Genomic DNA, 25,893 nt, shown 5'->3' on the forward strand with positions numbered 1-25,893 from the left:
AACAAATTTCAAAAAATTAGTATACCATGGAGAACATTCTCTGATTCATGATAGAAATAAAAAACAACAAAATCTTAATTTTAAGATATAAGAAACCACACTTCTAAAATTGTTTAATTGTGCTTTCTATTTTCTTGATCACTCTTGACAGTTTTCTATTTATACGTTTTTTTCAAATACCACTATTTAGCTTTGGTGACTCTTTCTATATATGTTTGTTTTCTATTTCATTAACTTTTAAAATATATTTTTCTATTTTTCCTGGTTTTTTTCCCCAACATCTTAAAAGTGCTGAGCTTATCTCATGTACTTTTCAGAGTTTCTTTGGTTCTAATGTAAGTATTTAAGGTTTCTAAATATTACTTTAGCTACATCTTCTAAGTTTTGTTATATATGTTCATTTTTTTTCAGTTTACATATTTTCTAATTTCCATTCAGATTTCTGTTAGAGCCATTAGTAGTTCCTACACATGTGCACATACACACATATATATGTGTCTGTATAACATATATATGTATGTATATATATAGCATATTTAATTTGATCTTTAATTGAATATACACATCATAACATATATGTTTATGTATGTATATATGTATTTTTATCTTAATTAATCTTGCAGAAACACTTCGTTTTAGCTGTCTTTTGTACAACATATAGCTCATTTTGCTTTTTGTCTCAAACTAAGAGCCTATTATTTTTTTAATAGATAAGTTTAACTTATTTGTGAATATCGGCAAAATCTTTGTGTTTAGTGATGTGGAATGGCTTCTAGGCTAAGTAAATTCCCAGGATATTCTCATTCTCCTTCACCTGCCAGCTTCTTCCAACTAAATTAGTCACTAATAATTTTACCCTTTCTTATTGTAGTAGTTTACATTATGAATTCTCAAGAGAAGACAGAAGAGTATCCTTTTGCAGATATATTTAATGAAGATGAAGCTGAATATAACTTTTTGTTGTCTAAACCTGTTTGCTTTGTTATATTTGGGAAACCAGTAAGTTGTCTTTTCTAACTTACTATTTACTATAATTTTTATTTTTAAAGTCATAATATTATGTTACCATACAAGAATGAAAACCACATAATGTGCTAATTTTTTCGAGTGTTAGGCTTTCATTGTATGACTTAAAAACTGATATAATATTGGTTGTAAGTTCCTAACTTTATCTTGTCTTGTACACTATAATTGAAAAGGAACCTACATTGTACTTATCTTTGTTTTTATATTATGAAGAAATAGAACTCATCAAAACATTGCACCATGACAATTGTTAGTAGTCTATGATCCAAGGTTATTTCTAACATAATTTGCTTATAAAACTTTCTGTGAAATTTGTTATGAGGTTCTCTGGGTATTTGAAGAAGGGACACTACAGAGACAAACTGGGGCTCTCCCATTAATATCTGAAGCTACTGAGAGGCAATGTGCCTCACCTTTGCCCACAGTGTGTTTGCAGACCTATGTATTGTCTTTCTACAAAATAAAAAGAAACCAAAAATGGATGATATAAGATAGCCTGCTTTTCTAGGCATTTCTAGTAAGGACCTCTAAATGAGAGGTATTTTCAGCCATTGAACTAGTTGGTAGTTAGCATTAGAGAGCCTGAGCTGGTGAATTAAAGATCCTCTCCAGAACAGCAGAGACTAAGAGCTGCATCCCACCCTCAATTTAATTTTATGTAGACCCTGGGACAGGTACCAGGAAATGGTTCCAGTAACTTTCATTATGTTTCTTAACATATAATAGAGTTTTAAAAGTCAACAGTGAACATGGATGGAACTAGAGGGTATTATGCTAAGTGAAATAAGTCAATCAGAGAAAGACAATTATCATATGATCTCATTGATGGGTGGAATTTAAGGAACAAAACAGAGGATCATAGGGGAAGAGTGGAAAAAATAAAACAAGACGAAACCAGAGAGGGAGACAAACCATAAGAGACTCTTTTTTTTTTTTTTAAAGATTTATTTATTTGAGAGAGCAAGAATGAGAGAGAGAGAGTACATGAGAGGGGGGAGGGTTAGCGGGAGAAGCAGGCTCCTCGCTGAGCAGGGAGCCCGATGCGGGACTCGATCCCAGGACTCCAGGATCATGACCTGAGCCGAAGGCAGTCGCTTAACCAACTGAGCCACCCAGGTGCCCCACCATAAGAGACTCTTAATCATAGGAAACAAACTGAGGGTTGCTGGAGGGGAGGGGGTGGACGGATGAGGTAACTGAGTGATGGACATTAAGGAGGGCATGTGATATAATGAGGACTGTGTATTACATAAGACTGATGAATCACAGACCTGTACCCCTGAAACAAAAAAATACATTATATGTTAATTAATTGAATTTAAATGAAAAAATGTTCAACATAAAAGTCAACAGTGAGAACAATCAGATGCAAATATTACTACATTAAAGTGATCTTTTGTCTTGAAAATATGATACTTTTCAAAGATGTCCATTTAATAAGAATTTTTTGTTCTTGTAAGTTACTAAGTGGAAGTCTGTCAAAACATTCATGACTAAAAACTTTAGAAAAGAGATAAAGTGATGGATTTCAATATAATCACAACGATATGTATTCAAATTACAAAATTTGACAATCAAAAGAGGACAGTACCTGGAATGCCATAATGGTACAGCTGCCTGGTTTCAGGGCTATTTTCTTAATTTAAAAAATGTTATCTAAATCACTTCAAAAATGTGGCAAATGTAACAATGAGTAGAGAAAAATTAAGCTATAAATATCTAGAGTCTGCTGTTCATTTATTTTGTGGACAAAAAATTTACTTGATAATATTCATGTATTGTAACCATCAATAGAGTCTTTTAGTATATGTGCTGCTGAAGCGAGCACATCAATAGAGTCTTTGAAAATGAGAATATCTGTTTCATTGGCAAATGCCTGTGGGTTTTAAATAACATCTTTCTTTTTAAGGGGGTTGGGAAGACAACTTTAGCTCATCAAATAACACAGGCATGGAAATGTATTCGTGTAGAAGGTAAATTTTACTCTTTCCTCCCAATATTTTATTATAAAAACTTTATAAAATTTAAAGAATATATCATCTAGATTCTGTGATTAACATTTCGCTATAATTACTTTATCACACATCACTACCAACCTAGTGAATGTTATCTTCAAAATAGCATCAGGCATATTTTTGCCTTTCAGTTAGTCCTAGTTTTGTTCATAGAAGTTAGGAAGGTTTATGAAATGTCTTTGACTTCATTCTACTGCCTCCAATTCTCTAATTCCCTCATTTAGAACTACTGGGGACATGTGTGTTTTGGGTATCTCCCTATGAAAGATGAGAAGAGAAGAAACTCTCACAGCTGTTCTTCAGAACATTTTTTAAGACTTAATTATTCTTTTTAAGATTTTATTTATTTGAGAGAGAGAGAGAGCTCAAGGCAGGAGCAGGGAAGGGCAGAGGGAGAGGGAGAACCAGATTCCCCACTGAGCAGGGAGCTGGATGCAGGGCTCAATCCCGGGATCCTGTCATGACCTGAGCCGAAGGCAGATGCTTAACCTACTGAGCCACCCAGGCGCCCCAAGACTTGATTATTTTCAATGATAAATTTTATTTTTTATTATTTTGCTTTGCATTCTCTGCAGTATATAAGATGAGGACTACTAACTTTATATAAAGTATTCTTTTAATCAATAAAACTATTTTTGTTCTAATAGAAAAATAAACAAAAGAATGAATCGGCAATTCATAAAAGTAGAAATAAAAAATAGACAAATATAAGAAAAAAGTCATTATTCAAAGAAATTGTTATTCGAAGAAATGCTAATTAAAATAACACTGATCCATATTTACCTATCAAATGGACAAAGAATCTTTATAATCATTTTTGGCAAGAATGTTATGAAATGAGGATTCTATGTGGTGTTAGTGAAATTGCAATCTGGTACAATTTTGAGGAGAACAATCATAGATTACTAGCAGTGAGGGACATAATTCAGTTCCTGAGTCCTCCCATAGGTCTTGCCCCTGTCATTTCTGTCCCAGGATGTCTTCCATAAGGGATGGAATATTTCCTCTTAAAAGGAAAGAAATCATTGGAATTCCAGCCTCAGGCCCCCTTTTTCTAATCAGCGTTTATCTATTTTTACATTTTTTGACGCATACTTTCCTTTTATATAATCAGAGTGCAAAATTAATGAGCTCTGGATATAACTCTGTGGTTATAAAAGTATCTGGACTACTAATACTTAGTGTATACTTTTGAGTGACACTTTACAATTTCCCAGTCACTGTCACGGACACAATGTCATTTCATCCTCACATTCTCTTGCATACTATACAGGGCATAAGCATGCAAGGCCCAGAGGTATTTAAGTAGTTAGCTTCCTCAAGATATTTTAGCTAGCGGGTGGCAGAGACAAGTTCTCTGTGGAATACATTCTGCTGCCTCATGCTTTGGTTAGGCTTACACAACATAATGTGTATAAATATGTTTTGTAAACTCTTAAAGTGATATGCAAATATTAATCTTTGTTACCATTATAAAACAAGTATGTTTCTTAATTTGGCAATTCTAATAGCAGTTTGTGCTAATAATTTGAATTCATATTTTAGTTTTACCAATTTTGGAAGAACAGATTGCCAGGGAAACTGAATCAGGAGTTATGGTAAATCTAAGTTTCAAAATTATTATGATTTAAAAAAAAAAAGCTCTGTGTCACAGATGTATATACACTAATATACACTATCTTTTTTGGTTCTTAGTTGCAATCAATACTGCTCAGTGGTCAAAGCATTCCAGATGAACTTGTCATAAAGCTAATGTTGGAGAAGCTCAACTCCCTGGAAGTTTCTCACTTTGGTATGTTTATTTTTATAAATCGGTGGCTATCGAAGTAGCCTTAAAACTTGTGCTTTAGCTGAGGCACACATAATTTCCGGAGTTGCTCTTTCTTTTTCTGTTGTGGGAATTCCAGAGCCTGAATTCAGTTAAGCAGCTTAGATATTTTTATTTGCTTGTTTACTTCCTTTTATTCTTCAGATTCTACATTTGTAAATAAATAAATACATTTAAATGGTTCCATCTTTTTTTTTTTTTTTTTGTTCAATCTTCTTTGAGCACTCTGTTATCCAGCAAAAGCATCAACACTCTGCTGTGGTCCTTCTCACAGTGCTGACAATCTCTGCTGACTGCTTTCTCATTCACTCCGGGTTTTATTACTGAGTCCTGTCCGTGGCTAGTCTTCTCTGCATTAATCCACACTTATAATGCAGGAATTTCTTGAATGGTACCAGCTTACCCTCTGGCTCCAGATATTGGCAGGCTTCAGTCTGTTCACCCAGTCTACCCTCTCACTCTAGACCCAAGAAATCTCCCTGCACTCAAACAGATGCTGAGCAAGGGTTTGGGGCCTAATTTCTCAAGACAAACGCTACTGAAGCTCCAGAATGACTAAATAGAAAAGAGCAAACCCTATGATATTTACAAAAGAACGAAGAGGAAGAAAGATGTGCTGGGGAGAAAATCATCCACTTGAAATAGATTTATTGAATGAAAGAAGAAAAATTTAAGCTGCTTTGTATCCTTAGTAAGTTAAGAGAGGACATTGTGACTATTAAGAATATAGGGATAAAAATAAAATGCAGTAAAGTAAAAACCATGATTGCCAAAGCAAATCAATAATGGAAGTAGCAAAAGCAGATGTCACTGCAAACTATGTCTGTATCATTTATATCTATAGATAGAAAGATTTCTCTACATACAGATGGTATATAGAACAAACTACATCTATCCATCCACATATAGATAAATATCATCTCTCTATTATATATGTTGTGTGTGTGTATATCTCTATATATATATGCTTTGTCTACACATCAGTCTATCTATTGATCAGTGATAAAGAAGATGAGCTTGGGAAAACATCCAGAATGTGGGAGGTTAAATGAGTAAAAAGGTAAAAAGGACAATGACAGAATTCCGACATAGGTCAGTAAATGACCTCCAAAAGCGAAGTGATTGAAACTGAAGCATGGGGGCACCTGGGTGGTTCAGTCATTAAGCGTCTGCCTTCGGCTCAGGTCATAATCCCAGGGTCCTGGAATTGAGCCCCACATCGGGTTCCCTGCTCCGCAGGAAGCCTGCTTCTCCCTCTCCCACTCCCCCTGCTTGTGTTCCCTCTCTCGCTGTGTCTCTCTGTCAAATAAATAAAATCTTTTTAAAAAAGAAGAAGAAAGAAACAAGCATGTATGCAGAAAGGCAGGCACATATCTTCTTTATACTTTGTCTCCCCTTACCTCTTATAAAAATTAGAGTAATTTACTCACAAAAAGATGGTATAAATGATGAATATTGGCAAAAAGAGAAAAGATAATGAAAAAATAAACCTACTCAGCTATGCCATTCATGATGTTCAGAATCTTTCTAACTTCTTCTTGTGGAAGATTTCAAACAAAAGTAAAGAAAGTGATATAAAACTCACCCCATGTGTCCCTCACCCAGCTTCAATGACAACTCTTGTCTAATCTTGTTTTATGTGAACTCCTGCCCACATCCCTCCCCCAACCTACTTTATTTTGAAGCTAATTCATATCATATCAGTTCATCTGTAAATGTTTTAGTATATATCTCAAAAAGATAAGGACTATTTTTAAACCTAGTATCACATTAAGTTAATAGTAAATCATCTACTGACCACTCTGTGGTCAGATTTCATTATTTGCCTTGTTTTTTTTTTTTTTCTAGCTGATCTTTGGGTTTTTTGTTTGTTTTTTGGGGGGTTGTTTTATTTGTGTGTGTGTTGTTTGTTTGTTTTTGTTTTTGGGGGGTTTGTGGAAGGATCCAACCAGGTTTCAAATAGAGCAATTGACTGGTATGTCTCAAGTCCCTTTTAATCTATAAATTCCCTCTACCTCCTTCTATCATCTTGTGTTCTCTTTGTTGAAAAAACAAGTTATTTGTGTTTAAGAAATTTCCTGCATTTTGGATTTTGCTGACTCGCATCCCCTCGTATCATTTAATGTATTCCTCTTCCCCTAGACTTGCTGTACACTGGTGCTTGTTCTGGGAGCTGGCAGAGGAAAAGCAGTATAAATGATTTCTTGAGTCTGAGGGCCACACTATTAGCATGCAATTGCATGGCTGTGTTTTAGGCATGCACAACTGGGCTTATTTAAAGGCTATAGTGGGATGGGACCTAGAACCCCTTCTGCCCAAATTCCCTTCACCTATTCTATAGCATCCTCAAAGGAATTTCTGTGGAACCTAGCACCCTGCTAAATGCAGTTTAAAAGTCTTTGCTTGGCAAGGAGTCTTTCTGATGTTTAGTCCTACCCACCAGCCTGGTGGATGATAGAAGCAAAATTGGAAGTGATGAGCTTTCAAAACAGGGATATTAACTTGGGTCAGGTCTGGGTGAGGCTGGGTAATTGATGACTCTAAAATCCCTAAAGACAGATGTGTGCTGCTGGGCACACTGCACAACAGAATGTTGCCAAATTCAATCTTAATTTTTTTTCTGTACCAGAGCCTTTTTACAGTTGGAACTTTTTATCACTATTTAGAAATAACTTATACAATCTGTAATTACAATCCTTTCATTCACAACCTGTCATGCTGTGTTGGCCTTTGGCCAAAATCAGCTTCCATGAACTGCATCCTTACCCAAGAGAAAAAGGTAGAGCCAATGCCTGGGCATCCTGAGAAGCCCCTCTCTGCTTCCTGTTTCTAGATTCCAAAAAAACTCACTTTCTCCAGTAATGATGGACAGCCCTAGTCTGGGCATTCCTTGCCCCCGGTGTATCACATTGTGGATAGTCTCGTAAGTCACTAGTCACCAGTGTGTCCTCTCAAATCAGGCTGGCATGAGGTCAGGTACATATTAGGGCTGGAGGGACATAAGCTACCTGATATTTCTGAATCTCTCATCACTTCAATCTGAAAGAAGTAGCATGCCATCTTCAGTTTTGTGGAAATAGGAATTCATTCCACTGTAGGGGGAAAGTGATGGCATGGGCCAAGTAGTTACCCCTGGGTAGTCATATGGACAGTATTTTAAGTTTTTCCCGGGTGGGGGTGATGCAGGCTGAATACTAGCCTGCAGCGTATCTACTCTGCCAATGATAGTACATACAGAGCTTCGCTGCAAGGAGTGGCAGGAGATCTACCATTCTTCCCTCTTCAGCATTGAGGGTAGGGGCTTGATAATGGTGTCAAGGAGATATGGGACAGAGAGGGGAAGTCCTCATCTCTGCTTCCATATTCACACATGTCTCTGGGGTTAGAGAGGTTGGCAGTGGGCTTGGCAGCTCTGATATGTCTACAAAGAAGTTTCCTTGTGAGTATCCAGAATTGGGTCTAGAGAACTAAGCTCTTCCGCTCTCCCACATCTCTTCCATAGATACTTTCCTAGGGTCTGGGTGTGATGATACTGGCCACCTCTCAATGAGTAAGGCCCTAAAACTCATCACTCAGAAAATTCAGGCAGCCCAAATACTGGCCTATCAGGTGAGAACCAGACCCCATGGAAACAACCCACTCTTCTGCTGCTTCCACTAGGAAAGAGACCAAGTTTTAAACTCATTCCAATATACATGTATGCCTGAGGTTTATGATACCTACAAACAGTTGCACTTGAAATGCCTGATAAGCTGTCCAGGCAGTAGCAGTGATTGCAGTAATCTACAGGGTGCTGGAGAGCACAGCACACAGCCAAACATCCTTCTGTCATCCCTTTGTAATACACAGATGGTGGGCAGTGCTGCCAGCACAGGGAATGAAGGGGAGGTATTGTATAATCCCCTGTTGCTTGGAAGGGGAAGGCATGAACTCTGGAGACAGATGGTCTCTGGAAATGTCAAGTCAGGAGGGCTGAGCTGGGCAAGGGTTGAGTTCAGTCTAGGGCTAGGGCCCCTCACCACAGTACTCACCCTTAAAATATGTCAGACCAGAGTTTAATGCCAGCCATCCTGTCCCAAAGTCTTGACAAGTTTCCAATAAGGTTGTTAATCAAATGGAGAATAATTTAACAACAGGCTCCAAACCAAACTAGGGAAGTAGAAAGCCAGGGAAACAAAAGGCAAGAGCAGCAGGAGGTGGCAAGTAGAGGAAGGCCTGGCCCAGTTCCTGAGACAGTGCCAATGCATGCAGTGGCTAAATTTTTCCCAGGGGGTGTTGGGTTCACTTAAGGAACCTTGAATAGAACGGATGCCTTAGGATATCATCACTACTTCAAAATTTTTGAGACACAACAGCAAAAGCAAATGAGTAAGCTGAGTTGGAAACTAAAGATTATAGTAAGACAGGAGAGAATCATGATTATAGCTCACATATCCAAAACCAAAGAAAATAGGTCTTCCTTTTTGCCTTTTGAAGTTAAACTACTTAGGATTTCTTCTCTGGATAGCATCCAACACATAGTTAGCAGAAAGTGAAGTGTTTGAAATATCTTAGGAGAAATGCCTAAGGATTTGATGAGATTTTGGATTACTCTGGTAGTTGTTGGTCTGCTTTTGTAAACTAAAAAACTAATAATAATAAGCATGTGATAAGCATGTTCTTAAGAGAGGATTTTGAGATTGGTTTATTAGGCACATTCATTTATTCATCTATCAACAGATGCTTAATACCTTTTTTTAATCATACTATTCTAGGCATTGCATAGGATAGCAGTTCTCAAACTTTTTAGTCTCAAGACTCCTATATACTTATAAAAATTGTTGAGGCCCCCAAAAGAGCTTTTGCTTACTTGGGCTATATCTATCAGTATTTATCATATTAGAAATTAGAACTAAGAAATATTTAAAATATTTGCTTAAAAATCATAACAAAACCATCACATGTTCACATTAATAGCATATTTTATTAAAAAATAATTTTTTTGCAAATCTCTTTAACATCTGGCTTAAGAGAAGACCCAACTGGATTCTCATATCTCCTTCTGCCAATCTGTTGCAATATATTGTTTTTACTGAAATATATGAGGAAAATCCAGCTTCACACAGTATGTAGTTAGAAAGGGGAAGTATATTTTAATAGCCTTTAGAATAATTGTGACTATTCTTGATCCTACATTAAAACTCACCAAGGGGAACTTTCTTAAAGGTTATTTAAGAAAGTTAGGCATTTAGGCATTATAGAATCCAAAAGTTTAGGCATTATAGAATCCAAAACCACACTGAGAACTTTTCAAACTCTGTTAATTAAAATCCATTTGTCTATCTTAAACTTAGACTGAGTCTTTTACCCACGCATGATTTGCAGGCACCATCCAGTGGTTATTTTGAAAAATATTGACTAAGTTGTGCTAAGTTTTCCAAATGTTGACACTTTTCATTATGCACTGTCAAAAAATCACTTTTATTAATTTCACCACCAATATCATCAAGAAAAGTTTTAAAAATTGGGAAGTTGTTAAGCTTATGGCAGTAGATAAACATTTTCTAAAATTTGAATTTTTGCTTGAATTTTATCTTTGGCAACAAATACTATCAGTGGTTGTCCTTGTGACAGCTCACTCCACTCATTTTTTATAAAATGTCTGCCAAATATCCAAAACTGAATAACCATAATTTGTCTGTCAGTTCTTTCAAGAAAAAAAGTCCTATTAAAAATAGCAGAAAAATTGAAGTCCTTAATTCTGAGGGAATTGAGATTTTATTAATAAGAGAAAATTTTCTCAAGCAAGAGAGTGACATAATCAAAGAAATATATTAAAGAAAGTAATGTGATGATGGCAAATGGGATGAATTTCAATGATAAGATTTAGGTTTTTGGGTGGGGATGCAAGCCAATGTGCTAAGCCAAAATCATATTGATAATGTTCTGTTTTTTAAACTGTATGGGGAGAACATGGGTGTTTTATATATAAACATTATGTATGTACATATTCTATTATAAAACATTAGCTTTAGAAAGAAAATAATATACTATACACCGCCTATAATATACCTTTACGGCTTTCCTAACGTCCAAAGAATTATTAGCATGGAATTTCCTTCCCTAGACACCTCATGTGCTTAAAATAAATTGATTTGGAATTTTTAAAGTTGTCTCCTCCTAGCTCAGTGTTTTTATGATCAGAAAAACATTATTCACAGTTACACTTCATGTGGCAATAAACTTAACTATTAATTAAAAATATTTGACAGATTTTAAGATCTACATTAATATTCATCGATAAGCAAATGACATTTTATAAAGTAATAACAAATCAATGCTCTCATATATTGATAACATTATAAAACTTTAAAAATTATATTTTACTCAACAGGCTATATTATCACTGAACTACCATCACTTTCACAGGATGCCATGACTACTTTGCAGCAAATAGAATTAATTAAAAATTTAAATTTGAAACCTGATGTTATAATCAATATTAAGGTAAGAATATTAGTTCTTTTGTAACTATAGTTACCATTCTTTTTGATAGTAGTGGAATTCAAGGAACATCTTCAAGAATATTAATGAGGTGCCTGGGTGGCTCAGTTGGTTAAGCGTCTGCCTTCAGCTCAGGTCATGATTTCATGGTCTTGGGATCAAGCCCCGAGTTGGGCTCTGCACTGAGTGGGGAGTCTGCTTCTCTCTCTCTCTCAAATAAATAAATAAAATCTTAAAAATATATATTAGGTAGTTAAGGAAATAATAACTTATATATCAACCATAGGGACTACTGAGTTACACTTTCTGATACCTCTGTATTTCTGAACCTGCAGTTCCACCCACAGGAAGTATCTCTCTGTCTCTTCAACAGTCTTCAACATAGTCATCCTTTGAAAGCAGTTCAGACATGACCTGTTTCCCTGATGACCACCCCTTCCACACCAACACTACATATTAACTAACTCATTCTCTCTCTCTCACTTTCTCCTTTTCTCTCTCCCTCTTCCTTCTCCTCTTCTCTTCCTCCTTGTCCCCTATACCTTACTTACCACAGGAGAGTTAAATACTTCTCTGATGACCATTCATGTTGCTGTCTTCTATTGTATTATCTTATATATTGTACTTATCCATTTTCCTTCTGGACCCTGCCTTATTTGAAGGCAAGAACCATGTCTTACTCATATAAACATCAACTAACACAATATATGGTACCTAATAGACACCTGATAAGTTTGCCAGTTAAATAAAATGAAAGAAGGAGCAAATGAGTTGGACATATGAATGTTAAAAAACATTACTAGATTGATTAAGAATCAAGCTTGGGTTCTGTTCCCAATCTCTCCTTTATCAACAGCGTGTGGTAGATGACATTTAGGAGACTCGATTTCCTCTTTACAAAAATAATAGCTGCCTCATGGGGGTATAATAAGAATTCAGGGAGGCCAGGTCTGCTGGTTGATGTGAAAATTAATAAGCTTTTATATTCATACCTGCCTGATTCCCCATATGGTTTGACAGCTCAAAGTAAAGGAGATGATTCTCAGCTCAGATGCTGGTGCCCGGGAATGTGTTAGGGTTAGCTGTGAGAGAGAGGAGGTGTTATGGTGCTGAGCATGGTGTAATCTGCAGCCCACCACAGGCCATGGTTGGAGGCCAATCAAAATCCCTGCACGGACCTTGAGAATGTCACACATGTGAACATGTGTATAAGGGAGAGAAGAAAAGTTCTCAAACAATTAACTAAAGCCAAATATAAAGTCCAAGCCATGGAAAACATAGATTGTATAGGAAATTAACACCTGGTGGAACAAGAATACAGATATACAGGCCACTAGCTTCCAAATGCTTCCTACATTTGAAGCATAAATTTGGTTCTGAGTTTGATGAGCCAAAGTAGAAAGGGAAATGTAACCAGTTATATAAAATTCACACTGTCTGTGAAAAGATAATACATTCCTCAGGAAAAACAAAATGAGAGAAATTAGAATTAAAATTTTAAATGAGAGAAACATCTTACATGGGTCTTAATATAAAAGATCATCAAGGTAGAGAATGAAGGCCTTAACCTCATTTATATTATAAACGTGATAGCGAGTACCCAGTTTCTACACATTGACTCAAGTATAATCAGAGGGCCTAATGTGAGACAGAACTCAATACAACACACATTTCTCTGGTGGTTTGGCCTTATTTGGGGATAAACCTTGGAATTTCTAGAGCAGAAATTCTTAGCCTGAAATCCAGGAATCCTTAAATATCCATGAACCTTCTGAAATTATTTTATTATGTGTATCTGTTTTTTCTGAAGCAAAAGCCAATAGCTTTCCTCATATTCTAATGGGGTCTGTACTACCAAAAAAAAAAAAAAAAAGATTAAGGGTCAGTGATCTACTACAGCAGTGGTTCTCAGAGTACAGTCCCAGAGCCAAATGCATCAGCGGCACTCAGAAGCTTGTTAGGAATACATATTCTTAGGCCCTACCCCAGAACTATGACTCAGAAACCCTGGGGGAGAGGGGAGGGGGCGTTCAGCTATCCGTGTTGAAAAGCCCTTCACATGACTCTGATGCCCGCTGAAGGGTGAGGACCACTGCTCTGAGGCATGTCCTTCAGACTCACCCTCGTATTAGTCACTTCCTGCAAGCGAACATAGGAGACAGCTGAAGGCAGTAGTCTTTGTCAAGGACCCACAGTGTGGGTGTTCTGGGTCACTGAATAAGGAAGGGCAAACACGCATTATAAAAATGACCCAAGAGGGCTAAAATCTTTCTTGTGAAAAATTAGGAAACCTAAATGAATTTCTTGCCTCAGTAAATACCCATCCCATCTCCACATAGAGGTGGTCTGAAGAAATCTGAAAATGAGCAAGGAAGCTCCTAAGGTTTTGTTTCTCAAAGTGTGGTGCATGAACTGTCGGTGTCAGAATCACTGAGGATGCTTGTTAAAGTTACTGATGTTGTTCCTTAGTGCCCTGACTACGACCTATGCCAAAGAGTTTCTGGGCAAAGGCAGCACAGTAGTACAGGGTACATATACAGAAGAGATCAGTGGGACCCTGAAGTCATTGAGAATCGTAGGAAAAAGAGGAAGGAAGCCCAAAAAGAAGGAAAAGGAGAAGAGGAAGGTGAAGAGGAGGAAGAGCAAGAAGAAGAAGAGGTAATATCCCAATACCACATACTACACTTTTAAAATTTGCTAGAATTAAACTAAATAATAGCATGGATAAACAAAATAGTAGATACTAGAGAAAATTACATTTTAAATGTTTATTTAATCTGGGGGAAATAGAACAAATATTTCATGTTTTCAAGAACTATCAGATCATAATCTAGAGGCCATCAAGTTTAACCTTCTTGTCGGTATGGAAGTCCTTCCACATCCTCACAGCTACTCTGCTTCATTTCATAGCAACAAAAAGTTATTGGTCACCTACTGTGTGTCAAGCCCTGTGCAAGCTAGAATAAGGAGACCAAGCAATAAAAAACAGGGTAATGTGGAGAGCAAGTAGCCCAGGCAGAGTCCAATTTATGATGTTAACATAATCCCAATTCCAGTATCTAGCAAAGGGATTTTTAGAAAAAAAATCTAAAGCCCAATTTCACATATACATGTTATAATAATCCTAAAGTCAGTGCTTGTAAGCATAATTGCAATAGAACACCAAAAGAATTTCCTACCATGACTTAATGAGGAAAATTTGATGTGAAGAAATCTATTAACAGATGATGGGCTGGATTTGGCCCAGTGGGCAGGTGGGCCATAGTTTGCCAGTCCCTGCTTTACAGAAATATACCTGTGATTTCTATTATAAATTAATTTATTTATATTTTTAAGGAATTTTATGTATTTTTGTAATTGCTACAATTTATAATTTATTATAAATGTATAAATACTATTTTTATTAGACCTACACTCTGCAAAATCAGATGTTAACTTAAAATGGATACATTGCAAATCATTTGTCCGGTAGAAAAGATAACCCTCAAAGGTTACAATTCTATTGCCCTGTAGGATATTAAACAGCCTGTATCCAACTTTGCAATCTGATTTCAGTGATTATATATACTTCAGCTTTGTCATCCTGTTGGTTTTCTCACTAACAGGCTAAATGAATCTTTGACATTTGTTCTTTATTAATAGCTAGATCTTAAAAGTTCTCATCACAAGAAAAAGAATTAACTGTGTATGGTGAAGAATGTTAACCAGACTTATCGTGGTGGTCATTTCCCAATATATACAAATATCAAATCATTATATTGTACACCTGAAACTAATCTAATATTATGTGTCAATTATATCTCAATTTATAAAACCTATTAATATAAGAGAACTCATTTAAAAACATTAAATAATCTTCCCTGTGCAAATAAGGCATTAGATAATAACCAGCATCTGTTTCTATTTTCTTTTTAAAAAGGAAGAAAACCTCAGGGTGCCTGGGTGGCCAGTCGGTTAAGTGTCTGACTCCTGGTTTCAGCTCAGGTCATGATCTCAGGGGCACGTGATCGAGCCCCACGTGGGGCTCCACGCTCAGTGGGGAGTCTCCTTGAGATTCTCTCTCCCCCTCCCTCTGTCCCTCCCGCTTGTGTGTACATGCTTTCTCTCACTCTAAGATAAATACATCTTTTTTTTTTTAAAAGGAAAACCTCATAGCAAATGGGAATAAAAGTGTGTCGTTTTAGCATGAATAAAGTATTCTGTCTTAAATCAAAAATGGTAAGATAGAGGAGTCACAGCTCACTTAGTTACAGGGACCATGGTCAGGTCAGTTTGTGATGTCAGCCAGGAACATACTCGGGAAGGGTGAGAACGAGTAGGCAAGGACTGCACTGTCCAAGATAGTAGCCACTGTCCTATGTGACTATTTAAATTAATTAAAATTATATAAAATTTAAAATTTAGTTCCTCAGTAGTACTAGCCACATTTCAAGTGCTCATGACAAAATATGGCTGTTTCTTCCAAACTGGACAACACAGATACACAACATTTCCATCACCGCTGAAAGTTCCACTGGACAGCTAGTGGGTGCCTGCCCTTCTTCAGAAGACAGCTGCCTCTCAGCTCCAGCCCAGCCAACTCTTGCCATGTGGGAATGCTAGCCTATTTTTACCAGGTAGTCTGATTTTTCCAAAGAAGCCAAAATCAGCATTTTAAAATATAAGTAGTTGGCAACTAATCCAAAATTTTAAAAACACAGTGTAGGCCAATGCTATGGGATAGAATCAAATTAATGTCTTCAGACTGAATTCAGCCCCATGGGGCTCTGGTGTCTACCTAGTAGCATAGCCGTGTTCAGAAGCCAGACCTGTGAACATGTCACCCACATGGGTTGATGGCCAATAATTTCATGAAACTGTTCACCCTTATATACACACAAATGTTAATCTCCCTGAACTGCTGTAATACCTTTGTATATGTCCTTTTGGCTTCCACTTTCCTCTCCATCCCCATTCCATCTTTACAAAAGCCAGAGCCATGTTTTAAAAATATGACCCTTAGTGACTTTCTATTACGTGTAGATGAAAGTTCAAACACCCTCGCATGGTTTACAAGGCCATGGACCTGGTCTCACTATCTCATCCCTGGCTGTCTCGCCTTTCTTGCTCACTGTATTCCAGCTACTCCACTGGCCTTCCAGCTAGTCCTCAACTATGCTGGACGCAATCTACCTCCAGCCTTTGCACTTACTATTTCCTCTCCCCTCTGCTTACCACACTTTCCCCCAGATCTTCATGTGCCTACATCCTTCTTCTTGCCTATGTCCCACCCCAGGGTTGACATCCTCGAGGCCCAAGCGACTCTAACCCAGCACTGTGGTAGAAATATACTCCTGCCATGTGTAATTTTAAATGTGTTAATAGCTACTTTTTTAAACAGCAAAAAGAAACAGGTAAAAATAATTTTAATAATATATTTTATTTAATACAATATATCCAAAATATTATGTCAGCATATAATCAACAGAATCAGAATCAACAAATTCTGAGATACATCTTTTTTTCATGCTAAGCTTTTGAAATTTGGTGTGTACTTTCCACTTACAGTACGTTCCAATTCACACTTGCCACATTTCAAGTGCTCAGTAGGTCTGTGTGGGTAGCAACTATTGTGCTGGACAGCAAAGGTCCAACCCCTTTACCCTGCTTTATTTTCCTCATAGCACTTACCACTTTCTGAAATTATGCTATTTGTTTACTTGCTTATTATCTGTCTACCCCCTGAATATAAGCTCTGTGAAGCAAGTACCTTATCCCCTGTGCCTGTAACAGTGCTTGGCATACAGTAGGTGCCTAATAAGAAGCTGTGTCTTGACTGAACACATGAGGATATGCCAGTGAAGCCCTCTGCTGGAGAGAGAAGAATGATAGCATCTTTTGAAAAAGATAGTATATATTAAGCCATTTTGAAATGTGTAATCTTTGGTCCAGTAATTCTACTTTTAGGAACTATTCTAAGGGAGAATATTAGCAGTGTAAAGATTTATCTACAAAGCTATTCAGTGAAACATTATTTATAATTGTGAAACATTTGAAACAGTCTTCATCAACTATAGAATAATGATTAAATAGTAATGTTTTTAGGGCGCCTGGGTGGCTCAGTTGGTTAAGCGACTGCCTTCGGCTCAGGTCGTGATCCCAGAGTCCTGAGATCGAGTCCCACATCAGGCTCCCGGCTCAGTGGGGAGCCTGCTTCTCTGACCCTCTCCCCTCTCATGCTGTTTCTCTCTGCCTGTCTCATAAATAAATAAATAAAATCTTAAAAAAATAGTAATGTTTTTAGGGATATTAATATATTTTTTGACCATTAAAATAGTATTTAAAACATTTCAAAAAATTTATAAAGTGGCTTACTTAATAGATAATATGATTCAAATAGTATAAAATGTGGATTTATGTGCATTGATAAAGACTAGAATTAATAATTAGATAATAAATTATAATAATAATAGGATAAATATGATCTTGAACACCAACCAACTCACCAACTCAGCCTTGGGCTGAGAACCTTTACATGTAGTATTCCCTCTGCCTTCCAACGTCACTTCCTCAGAGAACCCTTTCATGACCACCTGATATAAAATAGCACTCTTAGCCATCACTCCTCATCTCCTCTACTCTGCATTTTTTTCCTAGTACTTACCACCACCCAACATGTTATATATTTACTTGTCTAGTTGTTTCTGCTCTGTCTTCCTCAACTGGAATGTGTGCTCCATGAGGCCCAGGGTCTTAGTTGATTTTGTTCACTAGTTTATCTCAAACTCCTACAACAGTGCCTGGCACTCACCAATCTTGAATGAATGAATGAATGAATGAATGAATGAATGAATTACAAGCTCAGGTATTCAGAGTAAATCTAATTTCTTGATTCTGTCTCTAAAAATCAGATATTCTTCCCCTACTCTTCCCTACTTATTGAGGAGGAAAAAAAATTAAGAAGTATCCAAGTTAACTTAAAGTTTTATTCCATCTGATAAAGGCCCCTTAGGGTGTTCAGTGTCTCTAAAATAAATATCCTCAGTCTCCGTTCTACCTGCTTCTTATTCCAAAAAGGCATGTAGTTATAAGGAGGGAGAGATGTGGCTTGTTAATTAAGTAATCATTAACATAAAGATTCTGAAAATCTCTTCTTTTCCATTTAGGCATTTATTGCAGAAATGCAGATGGTGGCTGAAATTCTTCAACATGTAGTTCAGAGACCTGAGGATTATTTGGAAAATATTGACAACATTGTTAAACTTTATAAGGAAATAATTCTTCATCCTTTAGAAGTAAGAACAAGATATAGTGATAAAAATAGAAATATTGATATTTGTGTTCTCTCACTGGTTAAATAGCTTTCACATTTTTTCATCCCTCTGTATTATCTGATTCTCCACCACTTAAGTTTGATAGAATGCTGTTAGAATAAGGCTTCCATTCCAAAGGCTGTTTCACAGAACAATATCAATTGACTCTTAAAAAAGCAGCAATATTGTTGAAAAGTGATAAATGAACTGCATTTTTCAAAAGTCACTAGGGGAATTTATTTATGGTTGGAGGTTGAAAAACCCATGTTAAGAGACTATTTTGTAAAAACATTTTCAATCCATAATTTATGGGTTTATCAAAATAAATGTGCATTTAAGATGCATCTTTCATTCTAAAAGGGATTGTAATTTATTTAAATTGCAATTATCCCCAGATTGGTTTCTGTGGTTATCCCATTCAAAGTTGATTATATGTAAACATGATTAAGTCCATTACATATTGAAATAGGAAGGTTTTAATTAAAATAATTAGCATTTAAAAATATGATTACTAAAATTACAATTATGTGAAAAGCATATTTTATACGGTCAAAAGTCCAGGGCAGACTCTGCCAAATTTGTGTTGGAGATTTATTCAACAAACATTTATCAGACTTGGGTATTTGTCCACTACACCATGCTGAACAATGGAACTACAAAGACAAAAAACAGTCCTCAACTTGCCTCTTCCCATCTGATAGAGAAACTAAAAGGATTTGTTTCATGCTCTCTTATAAGGCTTATATATTTTTATAGACAAATGAGTGGATCATTTTCATTCTCATTGTCCACCCACAAAAGGGGACCAAATTTAATTTCTTTCTTATGTATGACTTTTATTCCTCCCTACCTCCTCTTCTATTCCTGGCCTTTAAACATAGCTTCTTAAGAGTACTTTGCATGTCTATCTATAATGTTCTTTCTTCCTTCAAACAGAAATATCCTGCAAACTCCTTAAATGGCTGGCACTGAGGTTGAAATAAAGCATGATTAAAATAAGGTTCAGAAAATTAGGAAACTATATTCACAGGCATGAGATAGTCTAAGGATAAGGACCAGGTCTCGCATCCTGGAAGCCAAAAACCTACATGACACTTGCTGAATAGTAAGATAATTGCCTTTTATGATAATTCCAGGGTACTGGTGTGTGTAGAGGAAGGGGGAGAAAAGCCATAAAAGGTAGGAGCCTGCAATTCTAGTCTCCTCTGACCTGGCTGAGATGTCAATTCACTTAGGAGGCCAAATCACCAACATTCAGTGCTCCTCAAAAAGACATGAGAAAAGCAAATAGAAGCATCATTTTCTGGTTTATAGTCTGTTTCAGGAGTAATCCAAGGCCAAGTTCTCATTCCTATCTGTCTTGGAATCCCAACTTGACTTGTCGTCTGATTTGGTGTATATATTTTTAGTCTTAGGAATGTTTATACCCTTTGACTTAATAAGTCCGCTCTTAAGATTCTAGCTTAAGAAAAGAATCTGAATATAGAAAAGCAGTATGTACTTTCTTGTTCAGAACGTGGCTATTTATGTTTAAATAAATAATACTGGCATAATGTACCATCTAAAAGAAAAAGAAGCACTTAGAATCCAACCTCACATAATATTGTGAAAAACAAAATGCCCTGGACAGTTAAGGAGATGATTTTGTTCAAACTATTGTAATAGGGGGAACATTAGCTAATAGGGAGAACATTAACATTAACTAATTTCGTTTCTCAAGGAAAAGGAGTGGAACCTAGGGGTTTTATGGAGGCAGGTAAACAAGGGAGATATCCTCAAGTCTTAGGGAATGATGGAGAAGGATGAAGACAGATCTTATCCGAATTCTTGAGGAAAAGTAGAGATGTGTCTTATCTCTCAATCTTCCCTACTTTCTGGGAATACAGGGCTCAAATAGAGTTCAACATTGCCAATGTACAAACACAAAATCGGGTGGATTTTAGATTTTAATATTAAAAACAATAGTGGAAGAAAATTTAGAACAACATTAATATAATCTTGAGATAGAGAAAATCTAATTTAAGCAAGAAAGGCAATCCAGAAACAATGAAAGCATATAATTTATTATAAAAGTGTTTTCTATTGTGGAAGATTCCATAAACAAAGTCAAAAAGATAAATCCTTTTTATCGTTAATGGTAAAATACTGGTAATTGATATGGGTTAAAGACTGTCCATGAATGTTAGGGCAAAGAAACAAACTGATAAAAAAAACTGCACAGATGTTATGGTTAAATGGTGTACAGAGATAGATATCTAAATATTGAACTTCACCCATAGCTAGGGGAATAAAATGTAAAACAAACCAATTTCATTTTCAATTATCAGATTGGTAGAAATTATTCTATGAATATATGCAGAGAGATAGATGCCCCCAGACATTTTCTATTTGGAAGGACTCTAAAACATCAATGTAAAGAAAAACTGAAAAGAAAAAAATCAGAAAGAGAATAAAATTCACGATAAGACTAATTTAGTCTTTTGCAAAAGAGCACTTAAAATAATATACCTTATATCATGTATAAAGCAAACAACTTAGCTTTAAAGATTTCTTCATAGTATGTTAAGATTCTGATCTTGTGTTCAGTTTTGCCAGTGATCCTGGATTATAAGGTTTCTATTTTCTGCAGGAAGTAATGGCTGAACACAATTCCCAGTATCTCATTGAGCTAGATGGAAATAAACCCCCAGAGGAGCTCTTCATGGTAAGTGCAATGTTCATAAGAATATCCCAAGGTTTGGAAAATCAAAAAGTTACTGACTGGATTGTACTTATTTTAACAAACATCAAAAATATATTTACATTTTAACACCACTTACTTTTGGAAAATTCCTCTTGACCCTTAAATATATGATGTTATCCCTGTTCCTCTGTCCATGTTTAAATCAAAACTACATTTGAATTTAAAATCTCTGTGTAACAAAAAGTGCCTCAAAGAAAAGTAAAAGCAAATAATGGCCAATAAGCACATGATAAGATGCCTACCATGAGTCATTAGGGAAATGCAAACAAAAACCATAATGAGTTACCACTTCACACCCACTAAGATGGCTAAAAATCAAAAACAAACAAACAAAAACCACACAATAGCAAGTGTTTGTGAGGATGTGGAAAAATTGGAGCTCTCATATGTTGCTGGTGGGATTGTAAAATGGTGTGGCTGCTTTGGAAAATAGTTTGGTAGATCCTCATAAGTTAAACATGGAATTACCACACAACTCAGCAATCAACTTCTTAGTATATATACCCAAAATAATTAAAAACAGGTGTTCAAATGAAAACATACATGAAGATTCATGGCAGCACTATTTACAATAGCCAAAAGGTAGAAATAAGCCAAATGTCCATATACTGATGAATGGAAAAGTAAAATGTGGTGTATCTATACATTGGAACATCATTCAGCAATAAAACAGAATGAAGCTTTGATACATGCTACAACATAGATGAATCTTGAACACATACTAAGTAAAAGAAAAGTTACTAAAGGTCCCATATCATATGATTCCATTTATATAAAATATCCAAAATAGGCAGACCTATCAAAATGGAAAATAGACTAGTGGTTGCCTGGGGTGAGGGTTACCACAATGGGAGATCTCAGAATTAACTTGGAGTGACTACTAATGGGTAAAGGGTTTCTTTTTGGGGCAATGAAAGTGTTCTAAGATTCATTGTGGTGATAGTTGTGCAAATCTATACTAAAAACCACTGAACTATATACTTTAAATGGGTGAATTATATGTGAATTGTTTCTCAGTGAAGCTGATTTTTTAATAAAGAATGTACTCCATGCTACTGTAGTCCATTCTACCTCACCGGACACTCTACATCTCTCATCTCTAGAGTTGGAGAATCCCACGGCTCACTCCTTGTGCTCTCTTCTCTCTCTGCCCTACTAAATGCTGGTAACTCTTAAATTCATGTTACTATCCCAGACCTTTCCCCTGAATTCCACGCCTATATAATCAACTGCTACTCAGTGTATACAATTGGATGACTAGTAATTATCTCAGATTTAAGTGTGCAAGAAAAACCCTCTGATCCACTGTCACCACCACCCGCCCCAGATATGCTCTTCCCACAGTTTTCCCCTCTTGCTAAGTGTCGAATCCCCTCTTCAAGCTGCTCTTCTCTTTTTCTCACATCCCACATCCAAGCAGGCTTTTCCTTCAAAATATATCCAGAATTTGGATTTTATAATACAAGACACACTTCTCTCAAGGTAGAGGGCAGAAGCTCCGATAGGCCTGGCTGAAACTTGCCAAGCCTTGCCAGGCCTCATTTGCCAGTGGCACCCTGGCCTTTCTGCCCATTCCATTGGCCAAAACAAGTTACATGGAGAAGTTCAATACCAGTGAGATAGGGAAGTGTATTCTACCCACAGTGAGCTAGGGAATTAACAAGTGAAGAGAGGGAAGGATAAATTATGAACAAATAATACAATCTACCACAGATGACCATTCTCCATCAGAACTTTGTCGACCCACCATCTCTCACCTCAGAGTCAATGTTTCATATCCTTCTGCAAGGTGTCCCTGTTAGTTTCTAATTCTGACATAGTAAAGTACCACAAATTAGGTGGTTTAAAATGATAGAAACTTATTTTCTTATAGTTCTGGAGGCTAAATATAAAAAATCTAGGTGTTGGCAGGGCCCTGCTCCCTCCAAAGCCTCTAGAGGATGATCCAACATTGCCTCTTCCAGCTTCTGGTGGTCCCAAGCATCTCTTGGATCATGGCAGCATAACTCTGATCTCCGCCTCCATCTTGACATGGCTGTATTCCCTCTGCCAGAACAGGTCCCACTGAGCTAGACCTCTAAGGTCATGAATATTTGGGGACCAGAGGGCAGACTTTATGGGTTGAATTGTGTTCCCCCAGAAGATATGTTGCGGTCCTAACTCCCAATACCTATGAATGTGACCTTATTTGGAAATAGGATCTTTTCAGATATAAACAAGTTAAGGTGAGTTCATACTGCATTAGTCTGGGCCCTAACCTAATATGGCAGGTATCCTTATAAGAGAAGAGACTCAGACACATAGGGAGAAGATGCCTATGTGACAACAAAGGCAGAGATTGGAGTGATACATCTACAAGCCAGGGAACACCAAAGATTGCCAGCAAACCACCGGGAGGTAGAGGCAAGGAAGTATTCTACACATAAGCTCATCACTGTTTTAGAATATTTGAGATGTTCAAATGTCAACGTATTTAAATATTTGTTCTTTAACAAATTTAGACAGTTATGGACCGACTTAAATATCTGAACCTAAAAAGAGCAGCTGTTTTGACTAAACTTCAGAGTGCAGAGGAAGAAATTACAGACATAATGGAAAATGTAAGTTATTTTTAACTGTTGGAAAGTCTATCTTTTCACTACATGTTGTGACCTTAATTTAATATATCCTTTCAAAGTATAAAAAGAGCTTCAGGTTACCTTTCATAAAAATGGATTTGATGAGAAGCTATAATATCAGCACAATATTTTTGTGAACACTAAAGAAAAGTTTTGAAACAAAGACAATAAAATCAGAACAATTTACCACAAGAATAATAAGAAAGAAACCCAAGTTCATTTTTAAAATTTTGTAACACCAAAGGAAGCAAAGACATAAAAGCCCTCAACTCTAGAAGCACTTGTTAATTCCTTCAATCATTCAACCCTTTTTTTTATAACTACTATGTTCCTGACACTGATGTATTATGGATGTGACAGTGATCAAATTATAATTGCTAAGTGCTAAATAAGCTCTCAGGCCTTTTTTTTTTAAAATAAGATGTTATTTATTTTAGAGAGAGAGAGTGAGAGAATGAGCATGAGTGGGGGCGGGGCAGGGGAGGAGAATCTTCAAGCAGACTCCCTGCTGAGTGCAGAGCCCAGCACAGGACTCCATCCCACGACCCATGAGATCCTGCCCTGAGCTGAAACCAAGAGTCAGATGCCTACCTGACTGATCCACTCAGGCCCCCCATTCTCAGGCCTTTAATTGGAGGATTTGATCCACTCTGAGAAGTTTAGTTTCATCTATATGAATAGAAATTGAAAATCAAATACTAGAATCATAAATAGATATCATAATTCAGGTAAAATAATCTTTGAAGGAAGAAGTTATTTTGTGATCCTGTACCATGTCATCACTAGATCTTAAGCACAGCTGCAATATGTACTGGGACTTTAGTTACCTAGTGCTGAAGAGGAAGAAAGGTGAGCCTGATCAGAGAGTCTGTGTGCTGAGCCTCCTCTTCCAGGTCATCATCGAAGGAAAAATTTAAAGTATCCATAAAACCTGGGGGAATTTCCCAGATAGAAATTTTGTCCTTAGAAATTATTGGATGTGGGGTGCCTGGTGACTCAGTAGAGCATGTGACTCTTGATCTCAGGGTTGTGAGTTTAAGCCCCACACAGGGCATGGAGCCTACTTAAAAAAAAATTGTTGTATGCGTAGGCCTAAGGTTATAGTTCATAAGATATATGACTGAAGATGCCTCCCCTGTTTTTCATGAAAGGGCAGAAGTTATGACTGCGTATACTGGGGTCATTATTCATATCCCTTAAGCAGTATTTCTCCCTGACAGCTCAATTCATCTCCAAAAGAATCACCTAGGAAGCTTCCTACAAATATCGATTCCTTAGACTCAGATTCCAGATCGATTGAACTAGAATGTCTGGAGGTGGGGGGCGCCTGGGTGGCTCAGATGGTTAAGCATCTGCCTTCAGCTCAGGTCATGGTCCTGGGGTCCTGGGATCGAGCCCTGCATCGGGCTCCCTGCTCAGTGGGAAGCCTGCTTCTCCCTCTCCCACTCTCCCTGCTTGTGTTCCCTCTCTCACTGTGTATCTCTCTGTCAAATAAATAAATAAAATCTTTAAAAAAAATAGAATGTCTGGAGGTGGGACCTAGAAATGTATTTTTACAAGATCCATAGAGGATTCCTATACCCACTTAAGTTTAAGAACCCCTACTTTAAGTTTGGGACACTGAGGGTTGCCTGGGTGGCTCAGTCGGTTAAGCCTCTGCCTTCTGCTCGAGTCATGATTTCCAGGTTCTGCGATCAAGCCCCACATTGGTCTTCCTGCTCAGTGGGAAGCCTGCTTCTCCCTCTCCCTCTGCCCTTGCCCCACCCCCCACCACACACACACTTGTGCTTTCTCTCTCTCTCTCTCTCATAAATAAATAAAATCTTTAAAAATAAATAAATAAATTTTGGGACACTGAGGGAGCCTGACTGATCAAGGTTGATTAAAC

At 36.8% G+C, this 25,893-nt stretch overlaps 1 protein-coding gene across 1 annotated transcript in view; it reads left to right on the forward strand.

Annotated features, from left to right (window-relative positions):
* The first annotated feature begins 876 nt into the window (after positions 1-876).
* The window catches only part of AK9 (adenylate kinase 9), a 126,763-nt gene continuing 101,746 nt past the window's right edge, over positions 877-25,893 (forward strand). The window contains exons 1-9 of the mRNA XM_088024266.1: positions 877-999; positions 2,936-2,999; positions 4,587-4,639; positions 4,737-4,833; positions 11,243-11,355; positions 13,822-14,010; positions 18,498-18,626; positions 21,274-21,348; positions 23,889-23,987. Coding sequence (XP_087880392.1) covers positions 883-999; positions 2,936-2,999; positions 4,587-4,639; positions 4,737-4,833; positions 11,243-11,355; positions 13,822-14,010; positions 18,498-18,626; positions 21,274-21,348; positions 23,889-23,987 — 936 coding nt within the window. The 5' untranslated portion in view covers positions 877-882. The remainder of the gene's footprint in view (positions 1,000-2,935; positions 3,000-4,586; positions 4,640-4,736; positions 4,834-11,242; positions 11,356-13,821; positions 14,011-18,497; positions 18,627-21,273; positions 21,349-23,888; positions 23,988-25,893) is intronic.

Source organism: Eumetopias jubatus, unplaced genomic scaffold (assembly GCF_037043125.1).
Source record: "Eumetopias jubatus isolate StellerSeaLion01/CBP00866 unplaced genomic scaffold, mEumJub1_p1.0 scaffold_6, whole genome shotgun sequence".
NCBI lineage: Eukaryota > Metazoa > Chordata > Mammalia > Carnivora > Otariidae > Eumetopias > Eumetopias jubatus.